The sequence below is a fragment of the Oryza brachyantha genome, chromosome 2, assembly GCF_000231095.2.
Source record: "Oryza brachyantha chromosome 2, ObraRS2, whole genome shotgun sequence".
NCBI lineage: Eukaryota > Viridiplantae > Streptophyta > Magnoliopsida > Poales > Poaceae > Oryza > Oryza brachyantha.
In genome coordinates this window covers 1,340,880-1,363,721 of record NC_023164.2, presented here as the reverse complement: position 1 = coordinate 1,363,721, position 22,842 = coordinate 1,340,880, and the positions used below count along the sequence as shown (strand labels likewise).

The 22,842-nt window shown below is 40.6% G+C and overlaps 3 protein-coding genes across 3 annotated transcripts; all 3 read right to left on the bottom strand.

Moving 5' to 3' along the window:
- Positions 1 to 144: 144 nt before the first annotated feature.
- LOC102722463 (phosphopantetheine adenylyltransferase 2) lies at positions 145 to 4,442 on the bottom strand. Its single transcript, XM_015832961.2, has 6 exons — positions 4,181 to 4,442; positions 3,657 to 3,728; positions 2,082 to 2,141; positions 1,491 to 1,585; positions 651 to 720; positions 145 to 492 (listed from the first exon to the last, which is right to left on the bottom strand). The coding sequence occupies exons 1-6, from the start codon at positions 4,346 to 4,348 to the stop codon at positions 349 to 351; spliced, it is 609 nt and encodes a 202-aa protein (XP_015688447.2). The 5' UTR covers positions 4,349 to 4,442; the 3' UTR covers positions 145 to 348.
- A 244-nt stretch (positions 4,443 to 4,686) lies between these two features.
- Positions 4,687 to 8,788, bottom strand: LOC102722186 (transmembrane protein 53-like). Its single transcript, XM_006648226.3, has 4 exons — positions 8,175 to 8,788; positions 7,202 to 7,304; positions 6,796 to 7,004; positions 4,687 to 5,692 (listed from the first exon to the last, which is right to left on the bottom strand). The coding sequence occupies exons 1-4, from the start codon at positions 8,753 to 8,755 to the stop codon at positions 5,434 to 5,436; spliced, it is 1,152 nt and encodes a 383-aa protein (XP_006648289.2). The 5' UTR covers positions 8,756 to 8,788; the 3' UTR covers positions 4,687 to 5,433.
- Positions 8,789 to 18,354: 9,566 nt separating this feature from the next.
- Positions 18,355 to 21,875, bottom strand: LOC102699839 (proteasome subunit alpha type-1). Its single transcript, XM_006646780.2, has 2 exons — positions 21,373 to 21,875; positions 18,355 to 19,015 (listed from the first exon to the last, which is right to left on the bottom strand). The coding sequence occupies exons 1-2, from the start codon at positions 21,721 to 21,723 to the stop codon at positions 18,572 to 18,574; spliced, it is 795 nt and encodes a 264-aa protein (XP_006646843.1). The 5' UTR covers positions 21,724 to 21,875; the 3' UTR covers positions 18,355 to 18,571.
- Between the last annotated feature and the right edge of the window lie 967 nt (positions 21,876 to 22,842).

The window sequence follows — 22,842 nt, the reverse complement described above, 5'->3', positions numbered from 1 at the left end:
CATTGATAAGTTGTTTTGCTTATGCTTATAAAAAGCAAAAAGATGATTGTGTTAGTGTGTAAGGTGCTTGATATGATTTTCTCGCTAAAATTGGTGTTCATTTATGTGGGTATCATTCTCAGCTGAGATATTCAGAATGGAAAGTTTGAACAAGGAGGGCGAATGGTCTTCCTGGTCATCAGGTTTTCGTTCTCTATTTGTTTCCAGTTTACAAGTTTGGCAGCACCATTTGTATGCTATACTTCTGTATCTAAAGATGGAAAACAGACTTTGTAAATGAAAAGTATATGGCACAATTCATAGCAATTTATCGTGTATATTTTGTTTAAATTCCCTTTGATGTATTGGTTATATTCTGCACTCCAGCTCAACTGCTTGCTGTGTCTCCTGCTGTTGCTTATGCAATTCCCTCTCAGCTTCCATCTTCCTGAATGCTGTTGAGCTTATCTTGTTCCCTGTGGACTTCTCTGGCACCAGTTCCACCACTTCGATCTGCAGCATTGGAAACAGAGCAAATTAGATAGTAGCTAGCAAGCTAATTGCGTAATATAATGAGGCACATTTATCATTTGCTTTCGAGGAAAAGAATATAGTTTCATGATCTTTTATGTTCCAGTGAAAAGAAAACTTAGATGGAAATTTGACCGAACCTCAAGTTGGGTGAGGCCTCTCTCTGCCCTCTTCCTATTGACAGCTTGGCCTCCAGGCAACGTCTCCTTACTGCTCCAACAATTTCATACACGTAAGTTTAGCCTAGAGTAAGTTCAGTAGTATAGCCAACTACTGGATATAATTCATCTATAGTGAATCTAATAGTTAATTTATACAAGTGTAATCTACAAAACATTAATATATGGTCTCACATGTTATACACGTATTTTGTGTTGGAGCCCGTGTACAGTTGGCTATAAATTAATGCTCACCTCTTTTCTCTCCTTTTATCTCTTTAAAATATGTTTATAGCTGGTTTATGGCCTGCTATTGTGCCTACTTTAACGCTCCCTTCAATTCTCCAAAATTTTTAGAAGATAAGTCACATCGTCGTGTACGGTCATATATTTAAAGTATTAAATGTAGTCTAACTATTCCGTTTGGAAACTACGAGACGAATCTTTTGAGTTTTAATTAATCATTAGCACATGTTGGTTATTGTAACATTTATGGTTAATTGTATCATAATTAGGTTTAAAAGATTCGTCTCACGATTTTTCTCATAATTGTGTAATTAATTTTAATGTTTATATATATTTAATATTTTATTTAAATATTTGATGTGATGTTTTTGAGAAAAAAATGTAGAAGCTAACAGGGCCTAAAGATTGGATGAATTCCTTATATGCCACTAGATATGATGTTGAATAGTGCCCACACCGTACATGTCTGTGATACTTTGGTTATGATAGCGTGTATAGTTGTGTACCATTGCAAAACTTTATCGTCCTTTTAAGCTGGTAAGAGCAGTAGAGTGACTGTATGACAGAGAGCCTAACCTGACGATGATTGCTCCTAGAGCTTCGTCAACAATAGATGGCCCAAAGGGGTCCAAGATTGGTTCGACATGAACTTCAATGTCAGGCTTGATGGACTGGAAATGGAAAGAGGAAAACGTGATCATTGTCTAATGGTACCAGGTACTACTAGGTAACAACATGCCAAGATACTTAAAGATCAACTGAAGAAATGGACTGACACCATATCTCTGTAATAGTAAAGGGGCTTCAAATCTGTCACAAATGACACGGATTATAGTTCTGATGTAATTTTGCAACTTCTTGGTGGCAGTTTTGTAACAACAATTTAAACAGATTGACAAATTTTCGTTTGCTCCAAACAGTAAAAGGATATAAAGAGCAACTAGATCCATTCATTTGGACTAATGCTATCTCTACATAAAATCTGGGCTACTGGTACTACAAACTTATTAGGCCAATTATGACAGATAAAAGTCCAATTATATTAACAGCAATTATACAAATAAGCTAATCATCCCTGTTAGGAAACATAATATCCCGATCGGAAACAGTTCAAGAATATTAATAGCATTGGAGGATGGACATGGTGTTGGTTCGGTGTGTAAGTACCTTAATATACTCCTTGACATTTTCCATTCGCTTTTCGATTGGTTGTATCAGGTAAGCATACTGCAATAATGCAACACAAAGCAGGTTATCTTTTGGTTTTTTCTAGAAAAAATAAAACAAGATATTTACAAACAAAAAATAATTTATGAATAAAATGTTTATATATGTCCTGACGATTTAAAATCAAAGACTAAAAATAAATTATAATAAAATACTCTAAAATTAACTTTAAATTTAAAATTAAAAATTTAAATTTTGGTCTATAACTATAAGCGAAAAGAAGTCGCAGGAAAGATACCCATCAGATGCAAGATCAGTAGCATTTTTTTAACAGGGAATATGCAGCTCGAAGATCCGTCCACATTCAATGAACCTGTGTTCCTTTTGCCCTTTTTTAGCTCTTGTATTCTTGTTGCTACTCATGTGATGTGTGCTACTACCATTTGACAACAGAATTGCCCACCTACTTATTAATTCCGGTCTTTATTTGATAATGACGTGCTTAAGCATTTGACACCGACCACTTCCTGTGAGTGGTGCCGTCTCAATGCACTGGAAACAGACATAATACATTTTGCTTAATATGTATAAGACCTTTTTATTTTATTTAGATTCATTCATTCATTAATGTATATAGTATATATATATTATCTTTTATATGAATATATATAATATTAGAAAATCTTACATTAGGAGGGGATAGCTGTCACTGAGTCACTCAAATAAAACTGTGTCAAAGACACCAAATATTTACATTCCTTTTCACTTTCTTTGCGTCACATTGATCAACAAAACAATGGCTATTGCAAGGTGTAAGTGACCAATAAAAGTTTGGGAGATTAAAAGTTTCATGTAAAACACCATTAGTGCTAGACTGCTAGCTGCTATGTACTAGCATGAATGTATCAGATGGCTTCAAGGTTGGGATGTGAGATGAGATGTCTCATGTCTGAAACTTCAAAAGTTTGATGCCGCTGTGGCATCAGATCAGCTGCAGCGACAACACCAGCCTCCTTCACTTTTACTACTGCTCTACGAGTGGAAGCCATCTCACGACAAAGAAAACCCAGCTCCCAAATAATGATATCCATTACATCCGTTTCATGTGTTATATGATGTTTATGTTAATTTCTATACTTATATACTCCCTCCGTTCCTAAATGTTTGATGCCATTGACTTTTTTATACACGTTTGACCATTCATTTTATTTAAAAAATTTACATAATTATTAATTATTTTTATATTATTTTATTTATTGTTAAATATATTTTCATATATATAACTTTACATATTTTACAAAAGAATTTGAATAAAACGAACGGTCAAACATATATCAAATAGTCAACCGCGTCAAACATTTATGAACGGAGGTAGTAGTAGACACTAGCGCATCTATACACGTGTTCAAAATATTTTATAATATGAAACATATTCATTGATTTACGTATAAATATATATATGATTAAAATATTTTATAATATGAAACGGAAAGAAAACTAGATTAATAGTTACATAATTGCATGATTAGTAGATGGATCAATTTAAGATTTGAGAGTGGTGGTGCTGATACTGGCCTGTTTCTTGGCGAGCATAGGGCCATCGCATACGCCGATCACGATCCTGTCCCTCGCGAACTCCGCTGCTGCCTGTTAAAAAGATTGTGAAAAACCGAGACAATATTGCCATCACATCGTCAAGTCCAGGACAAATCAACAAATCTTCAACAAAAAAAAAGGGGATAAATCAAGAGAAAGAGGCAGGAGTACAATATATAAAGCAAAAGAGAACTCTCCAACAAAAAAGCAGGATAAATCAATAAAAAGAGTCAAGAGTACAGTATAGCGAAAAAGAGAGGGCGACAAACTGACAATTGCCTGCAAAATTCTCTAGAAAAATTCACAATAGACGAAATACACAGAGTAATTAATTAATAAGCCTTCGTAATCAGCCAAGATCATGCTCCATGGTTCAAGGATTGGATTGGAATGATTTGTAAAAACAGAAATTAAAAGAGAGCAAGTATGGTGAGAGGCAGAGCTGAGTAGTAAGAGCTAGAGAGAGAGATCAAGAAGAAGCAACTTATATTTAGCTGGTTAACCTTCAAGAAGAGGTGGTGTCCCTGGTGCAGCCGATCGAACGTTCCACCGATGACGACGGCCGCGTAGGAGGACGACGCCGGCGGCCGTCCCCCGCCGCCGGCGCTGAGCTCGCCGGCCGGATCACCCGCGCCGCCCGGCGCCGCCTCCTCCATGACCACCACCACCATCAAAGCGAGGAGAGGAGAGGAGAGGAGGGGGAGAGGTAGGTTGCGCGCGTCGTGTCGTGTGGTGGCGCAGGAGTGGAGGGAGAGAGGGAGTTGCGGGTTGCTACTAAAAAAACTGAAGTCTCTCGCTGTTGCGCTTGATTTGGGTTTTGTCATGTGCGACTTTTGACCGGCAACCAGGTGTGGTAGGTGCGGTTTCAGCCTTTCAGGCAGATCGGCTGATGTATTTGTCCAACCAAAGTTCTTTTCGGATTATTCATTGGGTTTATTATTTTGGAATGGAGAGAGCAGATAATACGTGATAATAATGTGTTTAACAGCCTAAATCAAATGGTGCCGACATGGCCAAAACCACCCATTTAAACATTTATTAACATTTCTGGTGAAGTTTACACTAGAGACTACATACTCGTGCACACGCTCATTGAGATCATGTGTTTCCTATGCCTGCTAAAAATAGATGACCTGCTTTGTAGAGCTGTGACAGAACAACAAAAATGTCTTCCAAGTAGTATCATAGCTATCGAGTTGCTGCTAGGAAGAATGTGCATATTGTAGAGTACCTAAAAAAGCAATCGGCACTATTTTTTGTCTAAACATATGCACAAGGGTAAAAAAAATTGTGTCCAGTCGATCAATAAGCTTACGATAACTGCTACTGTACTGATAACATTATTAGGGCGAGAGAGAATATTTACAACTCACAAGCACAACGTGACAGAGGCTCGGGGTTATGACAGCTACAGGCTGTTCCCATCCTGGATGCAACTAGAATACACAGGCTCATGCTATGGTCACTTGACAAGCACAGATGACTAAACTTGCGGCGATCTAGAGCTCGCCAACAGATTACACTGCAACTAGTAGTGTCTAAGGTCATCGAAGCAAATGATAAGAGCTGAAGAATCTAGTTTAAGCGACAACTTTCTTCAAGATTTCATTTTTTTTTCTTTTTCATGAATGGGTGCAAATCATTCAGGAGCTCCAATGGGTAAATAATTTCCATGAATCATATATCTCTCAAGGTAAGTAATAGAGCAGTGCTTATGGGCTATGTCTCGAAACAATACCTGCCGGTCAAAAAATGATCATACTCTAGCTACCGAGCAAATCTTCAGGAACTCGTTGATCTTTGCTGCGTAGACATGAGGGAAGCTCCTGTAGTGGTCCACATGTGGGGATGACACAAAATTGTGGGCGAATACGCTCTGCCCTTGTGATTTCTGCATGTCGATGAAGCTCTCTACACATTCAGCAGGTATTACTCTATCTGCTGAGCTGTACAGGTAAAACTGGGGGCAGGAAGGCTGCTTCTCTGAAAGAACCGAATGAACCTTTTCTAGTCTCCTGAACATGACGGTTATTGCAAAAAAAAAAAAAAAAATCAGGTACCAAAGAACCAATAAGTGAATCTCTATCACTCTATGCTATGATTTGGGAAAAAAATGCTGAATCCAAAAGAGCACAAGTAACTTAGCTAAAGCATGCATGAACAAAACTGGGGAGAAAATGCACCAAGTCTGACTAAATAAACTTTAGTCACACACTCCCACAGTTACTATGAGCTGTATAATGAGCCATCATAATTTACTTTGTCAAAATTACACTAGTAGTGAACTAACTTTAAACATGACACTGAAAGATCCATTTGATGTATTATGCAAATTAACTGGAAGTGAAATTCGACGCCCAACTGCCCATGAACATGGGGTATAATACTTGATCAGGATCATTCATGTATGCAATGAAAGAAAATAATAGCCCATTTACGCATCATGCCTAGTAACAGTTCAGTACACATGGAGAAATATAATGTGAAAAAGGCAACTAAACATTAAATATGCTACGGAATTATTTTATGAATGTTGCAACCTTACTATCACAAAGAGGACACTAGTTAGCCTATTAGAGATAGCAGATGGCACAGGGAAAAACATATGATTATATATGTTCATTGGGAGTTTATGTTAATTTTAGGTACCCAGCAAGATCGGTCAGCAACATTAGGAGAATCCACGATAGAGTTTGTAAATTAGAGACAGCTTAGTTAGGAAAAGAGACCAAGTTGGAGCAGTAGGTGCCAAGTCAACTAGGCACATGTTTTTCCCTATAAAAGGGATCAATGACCGTTTAATTAATCTTTAGGGCAAGCAAGAATCTCTTCCCACTCCCCTTCTCAACTCTATAGTCACCTTTTTCCCCACCCCCCCGCTACTCTTGTAATTACCAAACAAGACACCTACTCATTGAGGGGCAGTCTGATTCACTAGTGAATCACCCTACAATCTTCATAAAAGAGGTGCCTAAAACAATGAATGAAAGTAGTACCTTAAGTATACGACCTGGTAAAATTTCAGTCTGTAAAACCTAGGTTAACTCCCGAGTACAACAGTGTGAGCTGTCCATAATAACTTAACCAGATCATTAACTGAAATGGTAATAGGACTTACTTGTTTACATCAGGTAGGTGAAGGACAATCTCGAAAAATTTCTGTAGAGTAGATAGGAGGATATTTTCACCCCATGTTGGTCTTGCCACATCAGAGCTAAGGTTGTTCAAGGTGCCATTTGAAGTATATCCATCCTGAGACTCAGCTGAAGGTCCTGTCGTGGAACTGCTTTTCTTCAGCATGGCAGCAGAGAATCCAGCAGCCCAGACCTGAGTTAAGTTTATACATGAGCTTCCTATCAAACAGATTTGTTTGCATTGAGAAACCTCCAGATAATACAACAAACAGTTTTAGCTATAGTAGTAGGTTATGGCATTTCAGGATAAGGAGAACAATGCAGCATTAATACTGGTAATTAAAAGCTTATTTCAGGTATATGTATTTCAGAAGAAGATAGTACGTGGACCTCTGGTCTTATCTCCAAAACTGGTGCAGAATCTACAATACACCCCCGTATCCTCTCAATTATATCAGCTCTTGATTGTAGATTCTCAAGTATAGCACCATATCTGGAAAGAAATTTGGAAGTGAAGTTTTCATATACAGATATGTCAAAGGCATAACCATTGAATTGTCAAAGAGGAACTCCACTAGGGTGCTGATGTCTAAGCACACCAGATGCAAAATCATCCTCCACTGCACCGTGAGGAATTTCCACTAGAAGCTGTACCGGCAATGAAGTTAGACTAAGTGATTAACAAATGGATCGTATCTTTTAAATTAGGTAGTCCTGAGCAACAGCAACCATATCAACCATGAATGCAATTCGTCTGTCACACTGCCAGTGACCAGATACTGTTGCTACTGATTCTCATTTTTAGGAAGAAATGCCCGCAAAAATGTGCTCTGTAGCCCTGTTTACTCACTCTATACAGCCATCAATGGATATCTATTGTGATCTTCAACATATCACCTTTACTAAGTTCTTATCACACTTCAATTCTCATTATCTTGACCACTAAAATATCATGGAGCAATTCCATTTTCCACGGTATACACTAGACAGAGCATGCTGGCAAGACCATTTGGGTTTCTTTCCTACCTCGCGGTTAGTTCATGCAAACGAAAAAAACATGGAAGCACGTTTTTATCAACCAAACCCATGCACCAACCAATGTGTCACAGCATAAACACGCATGTGCTTGTGCCAATTCTATCCTGCCACAAAAGATGCAACACGTTGTCCAATTTAATTGAGACCGTGCAATCGCATGTGCAAACCATGTGCACGCAATTAAGCCAATCTATCAACTTATTATCCGGTTTGAAACACTTCGATTTCAACCAGTGTCCAGGGGGAGCAGTAATAGCACTAGCACACCATAGATTCTATGAAGGGAAGCGAGTAAATGGCGAGGAATGAAGGTTTGGTTCCGTACGCGAGCCATCCGGTGTTGCTGAACGTGTGGAAGAGGAGCGTGCGGCGGTGGTCGGCCTCGCACCAGGCGGCGATCTCGGCGGCGAGGTCGGCGACCCTGCGCTCGACGCGGCGGCCGAGGTCGAGCCCGAGCAGCTCGCGCACGGGCACGACGAACCGCACCGACCCGACCCCGCGGTCGCGGTACAGGTCGGCGTACCTCCGCAGGTGCTTCTGCCGCGCGCCGAGCCACCCGAGGAGCACGACCAGCGTGGGCCCCTCGCGGGCGCCGCGGCCGGCCGCGCCGGCGCCGAGCGGCGAGGCGGCGTCGGGCGGGGGCGGGTCCCACTGTATGAAGGGGTCGGAGTCGGAAGGGAAGAGGTTGAAGGGGACGGAGGCGTGCGGGGCGCCGGAGGAGGGGAGGGATACAGAGGTAGAGGAGAAGGAGACGCCAGCTCGGCCGCGGAGCGACGGGCGGTGGTGCGGGCTGGGAGGGAATGAGAGGGAGGAGGAGACGGCAGGGGCGTGGCGGAAGGTGGCGGAAGCGGCCCGGCGGTGCGCCGCCGCGGCGGCGGCGAGGAGGCGGGCGGAGGAGGCCGCCATGGATGCGGGAGGGAGAGTGGAGACGACGAGGTGGTGGTTTTTTTCTTTTTAAATGATGGTGGTGATTGGGAAGAAGAGGCACTCGCTTTTATGACGTGTGCTTATGATTTGGTAAGTACTGTACTCTACTGTTCCTTTCTCGATGAACGATGACGTAAAGATACCATCTTTTGTCTACAATTATTTGACGGTGTAAATGAAAAATAATTACTATAAAGTATGGTACTATCTCCGTTTTATATAATAAGTTTTTATAGTTTTGTCTAAATTTATTAATGGACGAATATATATAATTTATATATATGTCTAGATTTATTTGTAAGATCATGGCCATGATCTATATTTTGTGATGAACAATGGGCTTGTAAATTGATAGATTTAGTTGGTAACAGTTATTGTGTTGGTGTGAGTGTGTGTGACTAATGTGGGTCAGGTTACGATATCTGTGCCCAGAAACGGTTTGTTTGTCTCTATGTGTGCAGGTGACTTAAGGTCAACTGTGGTCAATGGCTGGTAAGGACCATGAATAGGTTCAAGGAAGAACTGAGGTCTGGATGGTCGGGATGCGGACCATGACTAAGTTCAGGGAGGAACCGAGGTCTGGATGGTCGGAATGCCATGTGACATGGTTGGAGTAGAGTCGTGATTCTCGGAGGTCAATACCGGTCACCGGCGGTGGGATCGTGACTAAGCTCAGGGAGGAGCTGAGGTCCGGACGATCAAGGATGCCGGGTGACAGTGTTGAATACGAGATGGCACATGGCGAGAAACACTGTGTGGGATGGAGTCGTAACGGGCTTTACATGTTGCATGTGTAAGCATCGGAAAAATCACGAATTAAATCGGATCAAGATCGGATGAGAAAAAGCGAAAAGGAGTTGGTCGGGTACTGTAGCCATGCGGGTACTGTAGCCGTGCGGGCTACTGTAGCGAACCCGGATTACTGTAGCAGAGTCGGACTACTGTAGCGACCGCGTACTGTTCATGTTCGGACACTGTAGCGCGCGGGTACTGTAGCACCGAGGTTTGGTTTTGGATTCTAATTAGAGATAATTTTGGAGATGAGTCCTACTAGGATAAGGAGTCTGATTCCTAGTCAGAGATAGATTTTGTTGATATAAATAGGTACCGAGGGGTATGTCCTCGGTACGCTTTTTGTGAGATTTAGAATTAGAAAATTTGAGTTGAATAGTTGTTGGTTCTAGATCAACAATTTTGAGAGGAGCGTTGTTGGTGCGCTTTGTAAATTCTAGTTGATGCAATAAAGTCAAGTTCATTTGATCTACGTCTTCGACTCTCATCTACTAGTGATTTTCTTGATTTTGACGATCTGATCGGCGCCGGTGACTTTCTGGATTTCGACGATCTGATCGGCGGCACAGGAGCGGCGAGATAAAGGTAGCGGTGGCATAAGGAGCAAGGCGATCAAGATATTCTTCGACAGAGGTAATCTTTTATTCCGTGAAAGATTTTTTGGGTTTTGTTTTTCTCTACCATTCACCCCCCTCTGGTAGGTCTGTTTAACTCTGTTTCGATCCTACAAGTGGTATCAGAGCCTTGTTTTCTTCTTTGGATTTTAACCGATCTAGAGATTTGCTTTGGATTTTAACTGACCTAGAGTTTTTTTTGCCATGGCTAACAAATTTACAATGAAGCCTCATGTTTTTGATGGATTGGATTTTCCTTATTGGTGTGATAAGATGCAATCTTATATTATGGCTGAAGATTATGATGTTTGGCAAAAAGTTGCACAGCCATATATGATTCCTGAACAGATTACCACTCCTGCTTTGAAAACTGAGTTTAGCAACAATTGCAAAGCTCGAAATATTTTATTGAGTGGGATTTCTCGTTCAGATTTTGATCGCGTTTCGCATCTTAAAACTGCTAATGAGATCTGGAATGCTTTGAAAAACTTTCATCAAGGAACAACTAATATAAAAGAACTTCGTCGAGATCTTTTCAAAAAAGATTATATCAAATTTGAGATGAAACCTAGAGAAGCTTTGGATGATTATCTGGCTAGGATTAATAAAATTTTGAGTAATCTTAGATCTGTTGATTTTGCTTATGATGTTAATTATTCTCAATCTGAGATCTCTCGTCACTTTTTGAATGGTCTTGACATGTCTGTTTGGGAGATGAAAGTTACAACTATTCAAGAATCTGCTGATATGTCTACTTTGACTTTGGATTCTCTTTACACAAAACTCAAAACACACGAGATGAATATCCTCTCTCGTAAAATTGATTCTAAATCTAGTGCCTTGGTTTCTCCCTCGACCTCTTTTGATGTTGGTGCTTCACTATCGAATTCTACCGCTCTTGCTTTGATTAATGCCATGTCCGATGAGCAACTCAAACAATTCGAGGAGGAGGATTTGGCTTTGGCTGCTAACAAAATATCTCGAGCTATGAATAATGTTAGATACAGGAAAAGAGGAGGTCCAACTCGTTGCTTCGAGTGTGGAGCACTTGATCATATTCGTTGGCGTTGCCCTAAACTTGGGAGAGGCAAGAAAGAAGACAATGGTGGAGACAAGACCAAGGACGACAAGCCTAAGTACAAGAACACATTCAAGGGAAGGAAAACCAAGGACGATCTCAAGAAGATGTTGGATCAAGTCTACGCCGCCTTTGAGCCACTAAGCGATGTAAATGGAGAGAGTGACGAAGATGAAAATAAAGGAAGAAACATCTCCGGTGTTTGCCTCATGTCACGTGGTGAATCAGATTTAGAGTGTGAGAACAATGAGGTAAGTTCTCTTGAGAAAGCCATCCATGTCTTAAGTGCAAAAAATAAGAAATGTGAGAAGATGTATAAAAAACAAGAGTTTATAATTGAATCTCTTAATGCTGAAATTGCTAGATTAAAATCTCTTATTCCTAATGATGATGATTGCAAAAATTGTGAGGTTTTGATGCATGAAATTTCAAAAATTAGAGATGTCAATATTTCACATGATCTGAAAACTAAATCTTCTCTTACTCTTGGTTTTGCTTTGCTAACCCGCACTTGTGGTGAGTTGTTCTTAACCAAAAAGATGTTGAAAAAATATCAAACTGCCTTTTATGCTAGTTCGATGTTTAACGTGCTTTGTGCTAAAAAGTTAAAACAACAGCATGATGTTTTGGGTTGCTCAACATGCACATCAAACAAGATGAAGCTAAAATTTGCTTTAGCTCGTGTTGAGTACATGGAAGAAATTGTGAAAACCAATGAAGTGCTATCTTGTCCCAAGTGTCGCAATAACAAAAGTGTCCAAATTGATTGCAAAAACTGTGCTAATCTTGGAAAGGAGGTTTCTTATTTGAAAAGTTCTTTGAAAAGGTTTTCTGATGGTAAGAAACAACTTAACATGATTTTGGATCAATCTAAAGTGACTAGCTGCAATAGAGGTGTTGGTTTCAAAACTTTGACAAAACCAAGTAATGAAAAAACAGTTTTTAAGTCTGCTGGTTTTATGTCCTCTCCTTCTGAAAAACTGAAAGAAACAAAAACAAATATTTCAAAACCATCTATTTCTAAGGTAAAGTATAATTGCTCCTTTTGTGGTAAAGATGGACATCTTGTTGGTTTTTGTTTCAGATTAGCTCGTAAACAGAAAAAGGAGAGAGAAATTGCTTTTGCAAAATCTAAATTGCAAAAATCTGCTTTTCCCTCGAGGAAACCGGTCAGACCGCAGTGGGTTGCATGGTCAGACCGAGATCAGGTTAGACCGGCTACTACACCTCGGTCAGACCGGCCTCGCAGAGATTTTTCAAAAAATTCTCAAACTGCTTTTGCACGTCGTTATATGCCTATTGGATCGACTGGTCGTGTGTCTCAGTACTGGATTCCTAAATTTCTTTTATCTAACCCCAGTACTGAGGCTTCGACATCCTCTCTTGTGTAGGCTTTGGTGACGAGGAAGGAGAACGTGTGGATCGTGGATTCCGGTTGTTCGCGGCACATGACCGGTGATAAAAATTGGTTCTCCTCCCTGAAACAGGCATCCAAGACTGAATCGATTATCTTTGGTGATGCTTCTACTAGTGCCGTTCTTGTTACAGGTATGGTCAAGGTAAATGACAAGTTTGAATTGAAAAATGTAGTTTTGGTTGAGGATTTAAAGTATAATTTGCTTTCAGTTTCACAAATTGTTGAAGAGAGTTTTGAGGTTCACTTTAAGAAAACTGGAAGTAAAATATTTGATTCTTGTGGTGATTCTGTGCTGAATATTTCTCGATATGGAAGTTTTTAAAGCTGACTTTGATAATCCTGTTTCACCTATGATAACATGTCTGGTTGCTAAGTTTAGTAAAGATGTGATGTTCTGGCATCGTAGACTTGGACATGTTGGTTTTGATCATCTCACGAGAATAAGTGGTTTGGATCTTGTTCGTGGTTTGCCTAAACTTAAGAAGGATCCTGAATTGGTTTGTACACCATGTCGTCATGCTAAGATGGTTGCTTCTTCACATGCCCCAATTGTTTCTGTGATGACTGACGCACCAGGACAGCTTTTACACATGGACACTGTTGGTCCAGCTAGAGTGCAATCAGTTGGAGGAAAGTGGTATGTGTTAGTCATAGTTGACGATTTTTCTCGATATTCTTGGGTTTACTTTATGGTAACTAAGGATGAGGCTTTTCAACACTTTCGTAGTTTGTATCTTCGACTGAATCTTGAACTTCCTGCTTCCTTGAATAGAATTCGAAGTGATAATGGTGGTGAATTTAAAAATTCCTCTTTTGAACAATTTTGCAATGAAAAAGGTCTTGAACATGAATTTTCTTCTCCTCGTGTCCCTCAACAAAATGGTGTTGTTGAAAGAAAAAATCGTTCTTTGGTTGAGATGGCTAGAACAATACTTGATGAGTATCACACTCCAAGAAAATTTTGGGCAGAAGCAGTTAACACTGCATGTTACATTTCAAATCGGGTTTTCTTGAGATCTAAACTTGGAAAAACTCCTTATGAACTTCGATTTGGTCGTCAACCCAAAGTTTCTCATTTGCGTGTTTTTGGTTGCAAATGTTTCGTCTTGAAATCTGGAAATTTGGATAAATTTGAAGCACGCTCTACCGATGGATTGTTTCTTGGTTACCTCACACATTCACGTGGCTATTGTGTACTTGTTTTGGAAACTAACAAAATCATTGAAACTTGTGAAGTTACTTTTGATGAGGCTAGTCCAGGTACTAGACTAGAAATTGCAGGTACATTGTCACAAGCCCAGGAGGAGGATGGTCCTATTTTTGAAGACGAGAGCGACGACGACGAGGTGGGCTCGGCCGGTCAGACCGGGCGACAAGCCGGTCGGACCACCGACACACCTCCGGTCAGACCAACACAGGAGGTGCGGTCAGACCAGCCAGGCTCGTCGGTTTCTGGTTCTGTTGATGCTAATCACAATGGTCCTCCAGAGGCATCTACCTCGACTAGTGAGAATACAAAACGTGAAACAACTTCAGAAGTCGCTGCTCCTTTGCACATTCAACGACGACATCCGCCAGAACAAATCATTGGTAACTTAGGTGAGCGGACTACAAGGTCCAAGGTAACAGCTCATGATGTTTGTGCAAATTCTGCGTTTGTTGCTTCTTTTGAACCCAAAGATGTTACTCATGTATTAACTGATGAATCGTGGATTAACGTCATGCATGAAGAACTTGAAAATTTTGAAAGGAACAAAGTTTGGATTTTGGTTGAACCACCTTCTGGACATAATATTATTGGAACCAAATGGGTTTTCAAAAATAAACAAAATGAGGATGGTTTGATTGTGAGAAACAAAGCTAGACTCGTTGCTCAAGGTTTTACCCAGGTGGAGGGTTTGGATTTTGATGAAACTTTTGCTCCTGTGGCTAGAATTGAGGCAATTAGACTTTTGTTAGCTTTTGCTGCTTCAAAAGTTTTTAAACTTTATCAAATGGATGTGAAAAGTGTCTTTCTAAATGGTTTTATACAGGAGGAGGTTTATGTCAAACAACCACCAGGTTTTGAAAATCCTGATTTTTCCCAACCATGTTTTTAAATTGTCTAAAGCTTTGTATGGCTTGAAGCAAGCACCTAGAGCATGGTATGATAGGCTTAAGAACTTTTTGCTTCGAAAGGTTTTCACATGGGAAAGGTTGACAAAACGCTTTTTGTTCTTAAGCATGGTGATAATCAACTTTTCGTTCAGATTTATGTTGATGATATCATCTTTGGTTGTGCATCTCACGCTTTGGTTGTGGAGTTTGCTGAGACTATGCGCAGGGAATTTGAGATGAGCATGATGGGTGAGTTATCGTACTTTTTGTGGTTGCAAATCAAACAAACACCTCAAGGTACATTTGTGCATCAAACGAAGTATACAAAGGATCTTTTGAGACGATTCAAGATGGAGAATTGCAAACCAATTTCAACACCAATTGGTACTACAACTGTGCTGGATCCCGATGAAGATGGTGAAGCAGTTGATCAAAAGGAGTATAGAAGTATGATTGGATCTTTGCTGTATCTAACTGCTTCTAGGCCAGACATACAATTTGCTGTGTGTTTGTGTGCTCGCTTTCAAGCGTCTCCTCGTGCTTCACATCGTCAAGCAGTCAAGCGAATAATGAGGTATTTGCAACATACACTTGAATTTGGCATTTGGTATTCTACCTCATCTTCTATTTGCTTGAGTGGATATTCCGATGCTGATTTTGCTGGGTGTAGAATTGATAGAAAAAGTACTAGTGGAACATGTCATTTTCTTGGTACTTCATTAATTGCATGGTCTTCTAGGAAACAATCTAGTGTTGCTCAATCTACTGCTGAATCAGAATATGTTGCTGCTGCTAATTGTTGTTCACAGATTCTTTGGCTAATATCAACTTTGAAAGATTATGGTCTTACTTTTGAGAAAATACCTCTCTTTTGTGATAATACTAGTGCTATCAACATTGCTAAGAATCCTGTTCAACACTCACGCACCAAACACATTGATATTCGCTTTCACTTTTTGCGGGATCATGTTGAGAAGGGAGATGTTGAATTAACATTTTTGGATACAAAATTGCAACTCGCTGATATTTTCACTAAACCACTGGATTCTTCTCGCTTTGCTTTTCTTCGTGGAGAATTGGGAATAATTCATCCTTTTGGCATGGTTTGAGGGGGAGTTTTGTACCTTATGGTTTTATCAAGCAAAACATGACAATAATTGACAAAGAGAGCTGTGTTTTATACATATGGTATGTCATGAGAATGCTAGCAATACTATGAAGGTTTATTTGTCTCTAGCATAGCTTGTATGTATTCTAGTGTTTTTATGAAGCTTAGATTTTACTTTTAAGGGATATGATGCATGACACTTAAATTCTATACTTGAATTAAGAACTTATGCAATATTGATGCTAGCATATGGGTTGATCAATAAATGTTTGTATATATGCTTTATTGCTTTGTTGTTTCTCAAATAGCTTTTGAATGGCTCATTGTGCAAGAGAATAAAAAATATATGAGAGAAAAAATGAATACCAAATCCTTGGACAGTCTTAACGACAAGGACGTATTCGAGGTGAGAAAAAAATGGGTGCCGAATCCTTGGAAACAGTCTTGACGACAAGGACGTACCCGGAATAATTAAGAGGAAAAAATATGAGCAAAAAGACTCAAAAAAAAAGGTTAACATTCTCTTGGTAATTTTGTGATAAGGCTAATTTGAGAAAGAGTGATAAATGTAATAGGTCTATATGTCTAGTATTTATTCTTCAGTCTATGTGCGTGTGACAGTGTTGCATTATAACTCGTTTGAAATCATGAATTTTGATTGTTGATTTGAACTTAATTGTAAAATCTTTGGTTCATGATTATACTTTAATACATGCTAGCTATATTTTAGATGATTTTATCTTCTTTTTATTGCAACACATGACTTGATATGCTATATGTATGCTAAGCTCTTGGACGTTAAAGAACATAAATTCTACGCGTCAAAAGGGGGAGAAGAATTTTGGAAAGTTTTTGAAAATTTGGAAATTTCTTTGATGTTTCTTTTTAAATGCTTTCAATGTTTTTTTTGGAGTTTTTGGAGTTGCTTTCCAAAAATAATAAACAAATTTTGAAGTGTTTGCCAATGTGTTCATCAAGGGGGAGATTGTAAGATCATGGTCATGATCTATATTTTGTGATGAACAATGGGCTTGTAAATTGATAGATTTAGTTGGTAAACAGTTATTGTGTTGGTGTGAGTGTGTGTGACTAATGTGGGTCAGGTTGCGATATCTGTGCCCAGAAACAGTTTGTTTGTCTCTATGTGTGCAGGTGACTTAAGGTCAACTGTGGTCAATGGCTGGTAAGGACCATGATTAGGTTCAAGGAAGAACTGAGGTCTGGATGGTCGGGATACGGACCATGACTAAGTTCAGAGAGGAACCGAGGTCTGGATGGTCGGAATGCCATATGACATGGTTGGAGTAGAGTCGTGATTCTCGGAGGTCAATACCGGTCACCGGCGGTGGGATCGTGACTAAGCTCAGGGAGGAGCTGAGGTCCGGACGATCAAGGATGCCGGGTGACAGTGTTGAATACGAGATGGCACATGGCGAGGAACACTGTGTGGGATGGAGTCGTAACGGGCTTTACATGTTGCATGTGTAAGCATCGGAAAAATCACGAATTAAATCGGATCAAGATTGGATGAGAAAAAGCGAAAAGGAGTTGGTCGGGTACTGTAGCCATGCGGGTTACTGTAGCCGTGCGGGCTACTGTAGCGAACCCGGATTACTGTAGCAGAGTCGGACTACTGTAGCGACCGCGTACTATTCATGTTCGGACACTGTAGCGCGCGGGTACTGTAGCACCGAGGTTTGGTTTTGGATTCTAATTAGAGATAATTTTGGAGATGAGTCCTACTAGGATAAGGAGTCTGATTCCTAGTCAGAGATAGATTTTGTTGATATAAATAGGTACCGAGGGGTATGTCCTCGGTACGCTTTTTGTGAGATTTAGAATTAGAAAATTTGAGTTGAATAGTTGTTGGTTCTAGATCAACAATTTTAAGAGGAGCGTTGTTGGTGCGCTTTGTAAATTTTTAATATAGATTCTTTGTAAATTTCCAAACTACTGGATGATAATTCTTTTTACTTTTTTATATAGATCATCATCTCACATTTTTAATATAGATTTTTAACTTTTAATAATTAACTCTATTATTTATACCATCGAATAATTATAAAAAATCAAATAACCTTTCATCAGTAAAAGAAGTCATCTACCATGTACCGTAGGTCTGTAGCAGCAACAGCAGCCGCCAGCATTTGTTGTCGCTTTTGTCACACCAAAGCTGAGTATGATGTGCAGTACTCCAGCAGAGCAGCCCAGCCCAGCGGACATAAATTGCTAGCGTCATGAATTTACTACTACCACCACACAAGGACGTTTACTCCAAGTTTAACAAACGGAGCAAGTTCAACGAACGGAGAATTTACAAGAGCAGCCTCATGCTAGCGGTCTCATGCAGTATAGCATTACCAAACGGACATGCTGGACCTGCTGCTAACAACAGCTGCCAGCACAGAGCCCCTAACCATGTGAACAATAAACATTCCAAGCATCAGGATGGATATGATAGGCAAACGTAAGTTGGTCCCCGAAACAAAAAAAGATTCTTCTGTTCGCATCACATGTAAATAATCGGTCCAAACACAGTCGATATCGATGCTGAGATGAAAGAGATCATCGCAAGGCTGTAGCACAGACGCAAGAGTACACAGGAGTCGCAGCTTTCTAAAACAGTAGTCTTGTTGGAAACCCAGAACGCGACGTAAGGGGAGGAGATAACATGTATGATTCTGAGGGCCTAGATGTCCATCGGCGCGGCGTCCGTGCCCTTGTCCTCCTCCTGCATCGAGCTCGACGACTCCTCGGCAGCCTCCATGGAGTCGATTATTTCTTGGATCCTCTTCGCGTCAATCATCTCAAATGGCTCGACGGTGCCGTCGTCCTTTCTGCCAACAATAGCAACGGTGCAGTTGGAGCTGGTTAGCTTCTCACCTTGCAGCGTCTCCTTTATGGCAGAGAGGGCATCTCTGATCAGTTGGTCTGGAGTGTAGTCGTTGTAGCCCTCGAATCTGCGCTCAAGGAAAGTCTTGGCGGCTTGAGAGCGTGAGCCGATAGCAAATGCCTGGTACTCAAAGTAGTTGCCACTGGGGCAGTTATAATATAGATGGGCTCCAGTCTCATCTAGCCCAGCAACAAGGAGACCAACACCATATGGCCTCTTCCATGATCGCTGTGTGCAAACCTGCAGCAACATTGAAGAAACTGATGTTATCCACAGGAACGTGGTGAGACAAATGATAACTACGAATAGGGGTGAATCACAAAATGAGTGTTCTTTCATACAAGCAAATCTTAATTATTATACAGCCAGGATGCTTAGCTGAAATCAATAGTTGAGACAAAATGGACAGGTTCAATTAAAACGGTTAGATGACCATGTGTAGGTAAGATGCAGCTTATTTGATGAACTATTGAACTGCTCTGCAGAATAGGCACATTACGAAATAAAGTAGTGTGCTCAAGCATAATGACAATCAAAGTGGAGAATGAAGCAATAATGAACTGGAGTTAAGAAGGTGAAGTTGTGTACTGGGCACAGCTTGGCAACTGATTCTGTAAGCAACAACACTACACTACATATCGGCTGATGTATTAAGATTAACTGAAGGGCCATTCTAAAAGCCAACAGGAAACAGAAGTGACAGTACAAGAATATGAGAATGAGAATGTTGTTTGGTGGTTTTCCCAAGTTGCAATCTTTAATTTCTCAAAAGCTAGTATTTCTCAAAATGCTGCACAACAAAAATCAAATATATGCATGAAAAGGCATCAACTAGAATGCATGAGACGTGATACAAATGGCGAGCCATAGATTGTAGTTTGTTTATGTACTAAATCTGAGTAGCTATTCACAATGCAGATATGCTTTTCCCTAATATCTTTTCTAACACAAGTTTAGAATAATGCAGATAATTATCAATTTATCTAGCAGAGTTACAAAATCCATCCCCGTTCTCATGGTTTAGCTGTTGAATCGTGTTGTGCTTGTTAGCTTACAAACAGCATATGCTAACCCGTATAGATCTTTATAAATCTAACTGGTGAAATGGGACATCATAAATCAAATACATCTTAAAGCAGCAATTAAAGTTTGTAACAGTGAATACTTTTAATCACAACCCACACATTTTTTTTCCTGAAGAAGACAACACAATCTACTGCGACTAAAAAGGCAAAGATAAATATTAACCATGAACTTGTCATAAACTCAAAGAGCAATTGATCAATAATAAAAACTAAAACAAGCAATGTAAACTTGTTATAAACTAAATTCCCCTGTAGCTTTTGTCCATCCATATCATCATAAAATGAAAATGCACAAAGAAGTTTATAAACAAAAGAAAACATGCTGATAAACAGGTCCACCAAATTGCAAGTTATGTCTGAGAAAGTGGCAATTCTTATTAGGAAAATGCTTTCCTTCAACACATGTAGCAATCTCAAGGTACGATGATCAGACAAATAATTTGACAATCAGAAGCAAAACATAATACAAACTTAACCTCAGCATGGATACACCTTTGGGATTACAGGAAAAATGTTCAATACAGTGACTATAGATGATTAAAAACATGACAAAAAAATGCTTGTTCTTGCTTGTTCCAACTAAACTATAAATAAGTCACTCAATGTGCTACTTGATGATATTAAGGGGAGACAAGGTCAACACAGTATTCCTTTACTAGCTATCTTTCACTAACTTTATCTACTATCTATATTCTTTTGTGATCTTTAAGTTTATGTTATGAAACCATCTAAGTACATTGCATAACATCTCAACAATTGCCATGTATATGAACTTAATTTCCTGACGCAGAATGAAATAGTCAGCATCATATAATCAGCATCATATAAACAGACACACTAACAAAAGAAAATTAGCCCATATGGTCTTTGATCACATATACAAATCCTGTCAAATTGTGCATATTACAGCTGCTACTAAGCCCTCACCAATGATCCATCTTAACAAGTGGAGAGCTCAATCGAGGTTAATTTAACACATTTCACATTAAAAAGTCTAATACTGCGCACTAACATATATAAACTCTAGCTGATGTCTATACATTGATAAGCAATCATCTTTACGCACCATTCGCAGCTGAAAATCACATCAGCGTGTCAAAGTATGACTCGAACATGTCAGTTATTCATATTTTTACTGTTCCTTTAAGAAAAGCTCTGAGTGATGCTCATCTTGGGACTGAATTCCTGTAGTGCTGTGGAGTTCTACGTACCAACAAATGCAATCCAACCACCTAAGGACTGACACTCCTAAACTCTAATCACAAATAGGCACCATTAGCCGAACCAGAAATCAGATGTTGATCATCGATGAAGGCTCCCAGCGGTAGCAACCATCGTAACCCTAAAACCTCCCTAAGCACGAAACGCCAGCAAGCGCTTCAGATCTGATCCCCCTACCTCGCAACCATACGTATACAAGCAGATCAAGCAATCCAGCAGTAGGACCAACCGCAATCGAAGAGATCAAGTGGGGAGAGGAAAGGGGGGGAAGAGATGGGCACCGAGACGGACCTGCGCCTTGTCCGCGAGGCGGAGCGCGAGCCTGGAGACGGGGAGGGGCGCGTCGTAGACGAACGCGTGGTTGATGCACTCGGAGCGGAGGAACCGGGACAGGACGCGGCCGTCGGCGGTGAGGCCGGCGAGCGCGACCCCGGCGTGGTCGGCGACGCGGAAGACCTTGCGCTGGTGGGAGGAGAGCTCGGAGGCGGCCTTGTTCGCGGCGGCGAGGACGGCGTGGGTGCGGGAGCGGAGGCCGACGCAGGCGGAGCCCTGCTTGACGGCCTCCATGGCGTACTCCACCTGGAACAGCCGCCCCGCCGGGCTCCACGTCGTCACGTCGGTGTCGTACTGGTTCCGGAACATTCTCGAAGCTTCCCCCTCCTCCGCCGCCTCCTCGGCTTGGATTCCTCTGGCGCGATTTGGGGGAGGTCGCGGAGTGTTGGTGTAGGGTTTGGGGGGTGGCTCGCGGATGCGTTTGCTCCTCTGCTTTTGTTGGTTCGGTCGCGGTGTTCTTCTTCTTGGACTGCAAGATGGAGGAGGTGGAGGGGGGGTTTCTGTGGGGCCCACGCGTCAGTGAGAGTGGTGAGGGTGAGGGCAGTGTCCTGCGTGGGCTCCACCTGTTCAGTCTCTCTTCACTCGGAGGAATTTGCTGTTTAGTCCGTGAAACTGGACGGCTTCGCTCAAATAGCCTCCAAACCATGGACTTTTCTAAGTAGCCTCCAATCCTGACGGCTTCGCTCAAATACATCTCAGATGCTAAGTAGGTTGGAGTTAGAAACTTGAGGTGCGCCTAACTGCCCCTACGTAGGATGCCATACAAAATGTTTTGGGGCTATGTTTGTAGAGGCAAATTGGGCTCTGGCCCACGAGAGGCAGACTTGCGTATTGAGGATTTTTGGATTTTGATTTAGTTCATGCTCTATCCGAAAAAAATGTTATAGGAAGTGAAAATGAAATTCGTTACCAGTAACTTGTCCTGTCAGTACAAATCGGATGAATTAGCGATGTGATTACAAGATCATTTTTTTACAATGAGGGTTTTGTTTGGATAATGTGTTTGGATGGCTGGGTTTGGGGTAAGAACATAAGCTAAGGGATGAGATTAAAATAGATACGAAAAATTAATCCGACAGTTCATGTGATCAACCAATGAGCTTAAGGATACTAGATTAACAAGAAAAGAGGGAGCATATAAAACCGATGACAATGTAATAGATGGAGTGCACTGAACGACTCCACTCCCTCAGTGGTTGTAAAGTTCCATCAACAGTTTAAATTATTTTTCTAATATATAATTGTTATGTAAGTGTCATGTCAATGCCACGTGGGACGAATATCTAGTCAAACTAGCCAGGTATGCGCCAAGTCAGCCAAAACCGCCTTCAAAACTGCCGAGGGACCTCTTTGCGTCGGTTTTGATAGTTCAGGGACTGGTTGTATCCGGTTTTGTAGTCCAATGACGAAAAACAAACTGACCATAAG

Bases quoted from the DNA above. Each gene is read 5' to 3' on its own strand.
- LOC102722463 (XM_015832961.2), bottom strand. From the start codon at position 4,348: ATGGTGGTGGTGGTCATGGAGGAGGCGGCGCCGGGCGGCGCGGGTGAT. The intron at 2,142-3,656 runs GCCAGTATCAGC...GCATTATTGCAG, and splicing joins CTATGCTCGCCAAGAAACAG to TATGCTTACCTGATACAACC. The intron at 493-650 runs GTTCGGTCAAAT...CCAATGCTGCAG, and splicing joins GAGGCCTCACCCAACTTGAG to ATCGAAGTGGTGGAACTGGT.
- LOC102722186 (XM_006648226.3), bottom strand. From the start codon at position 8,755: ATGGCGGCCTCCTCCGCCCGCCTCCTCGCCGCCGCCGCGGCGGCGCAC. The intron at 7,305-8,174 runs GTACGGAACCAA...ATTTCTTTCCAG, and splicing joins AGCAACACCGGATGGCTCGC to ATATGGTGCTATACTTGAGA. The intron at 7,005-7,201 runs GTCCACGTACTA...AACTTAACTCAG, and splicing joins TTTTGGAGATAAGACCAGAG to GTCTGGGCTGCTGGATTCTC.
- LOC102699839 (XM_006646780.2), bottom strand. From the start codon at position 21,723: ATGTTCCGGAACCAGTACGACACCGACGTGACGACGTGGAGCCCGGCG. The intron at 19,016-21,372 runs GTCCGTCTCGGT...ATGTTGCTGCAG, and splicing joins GCCTCGCGGACAAGGCGCAG to GTTTGCACACAGCGATCATG.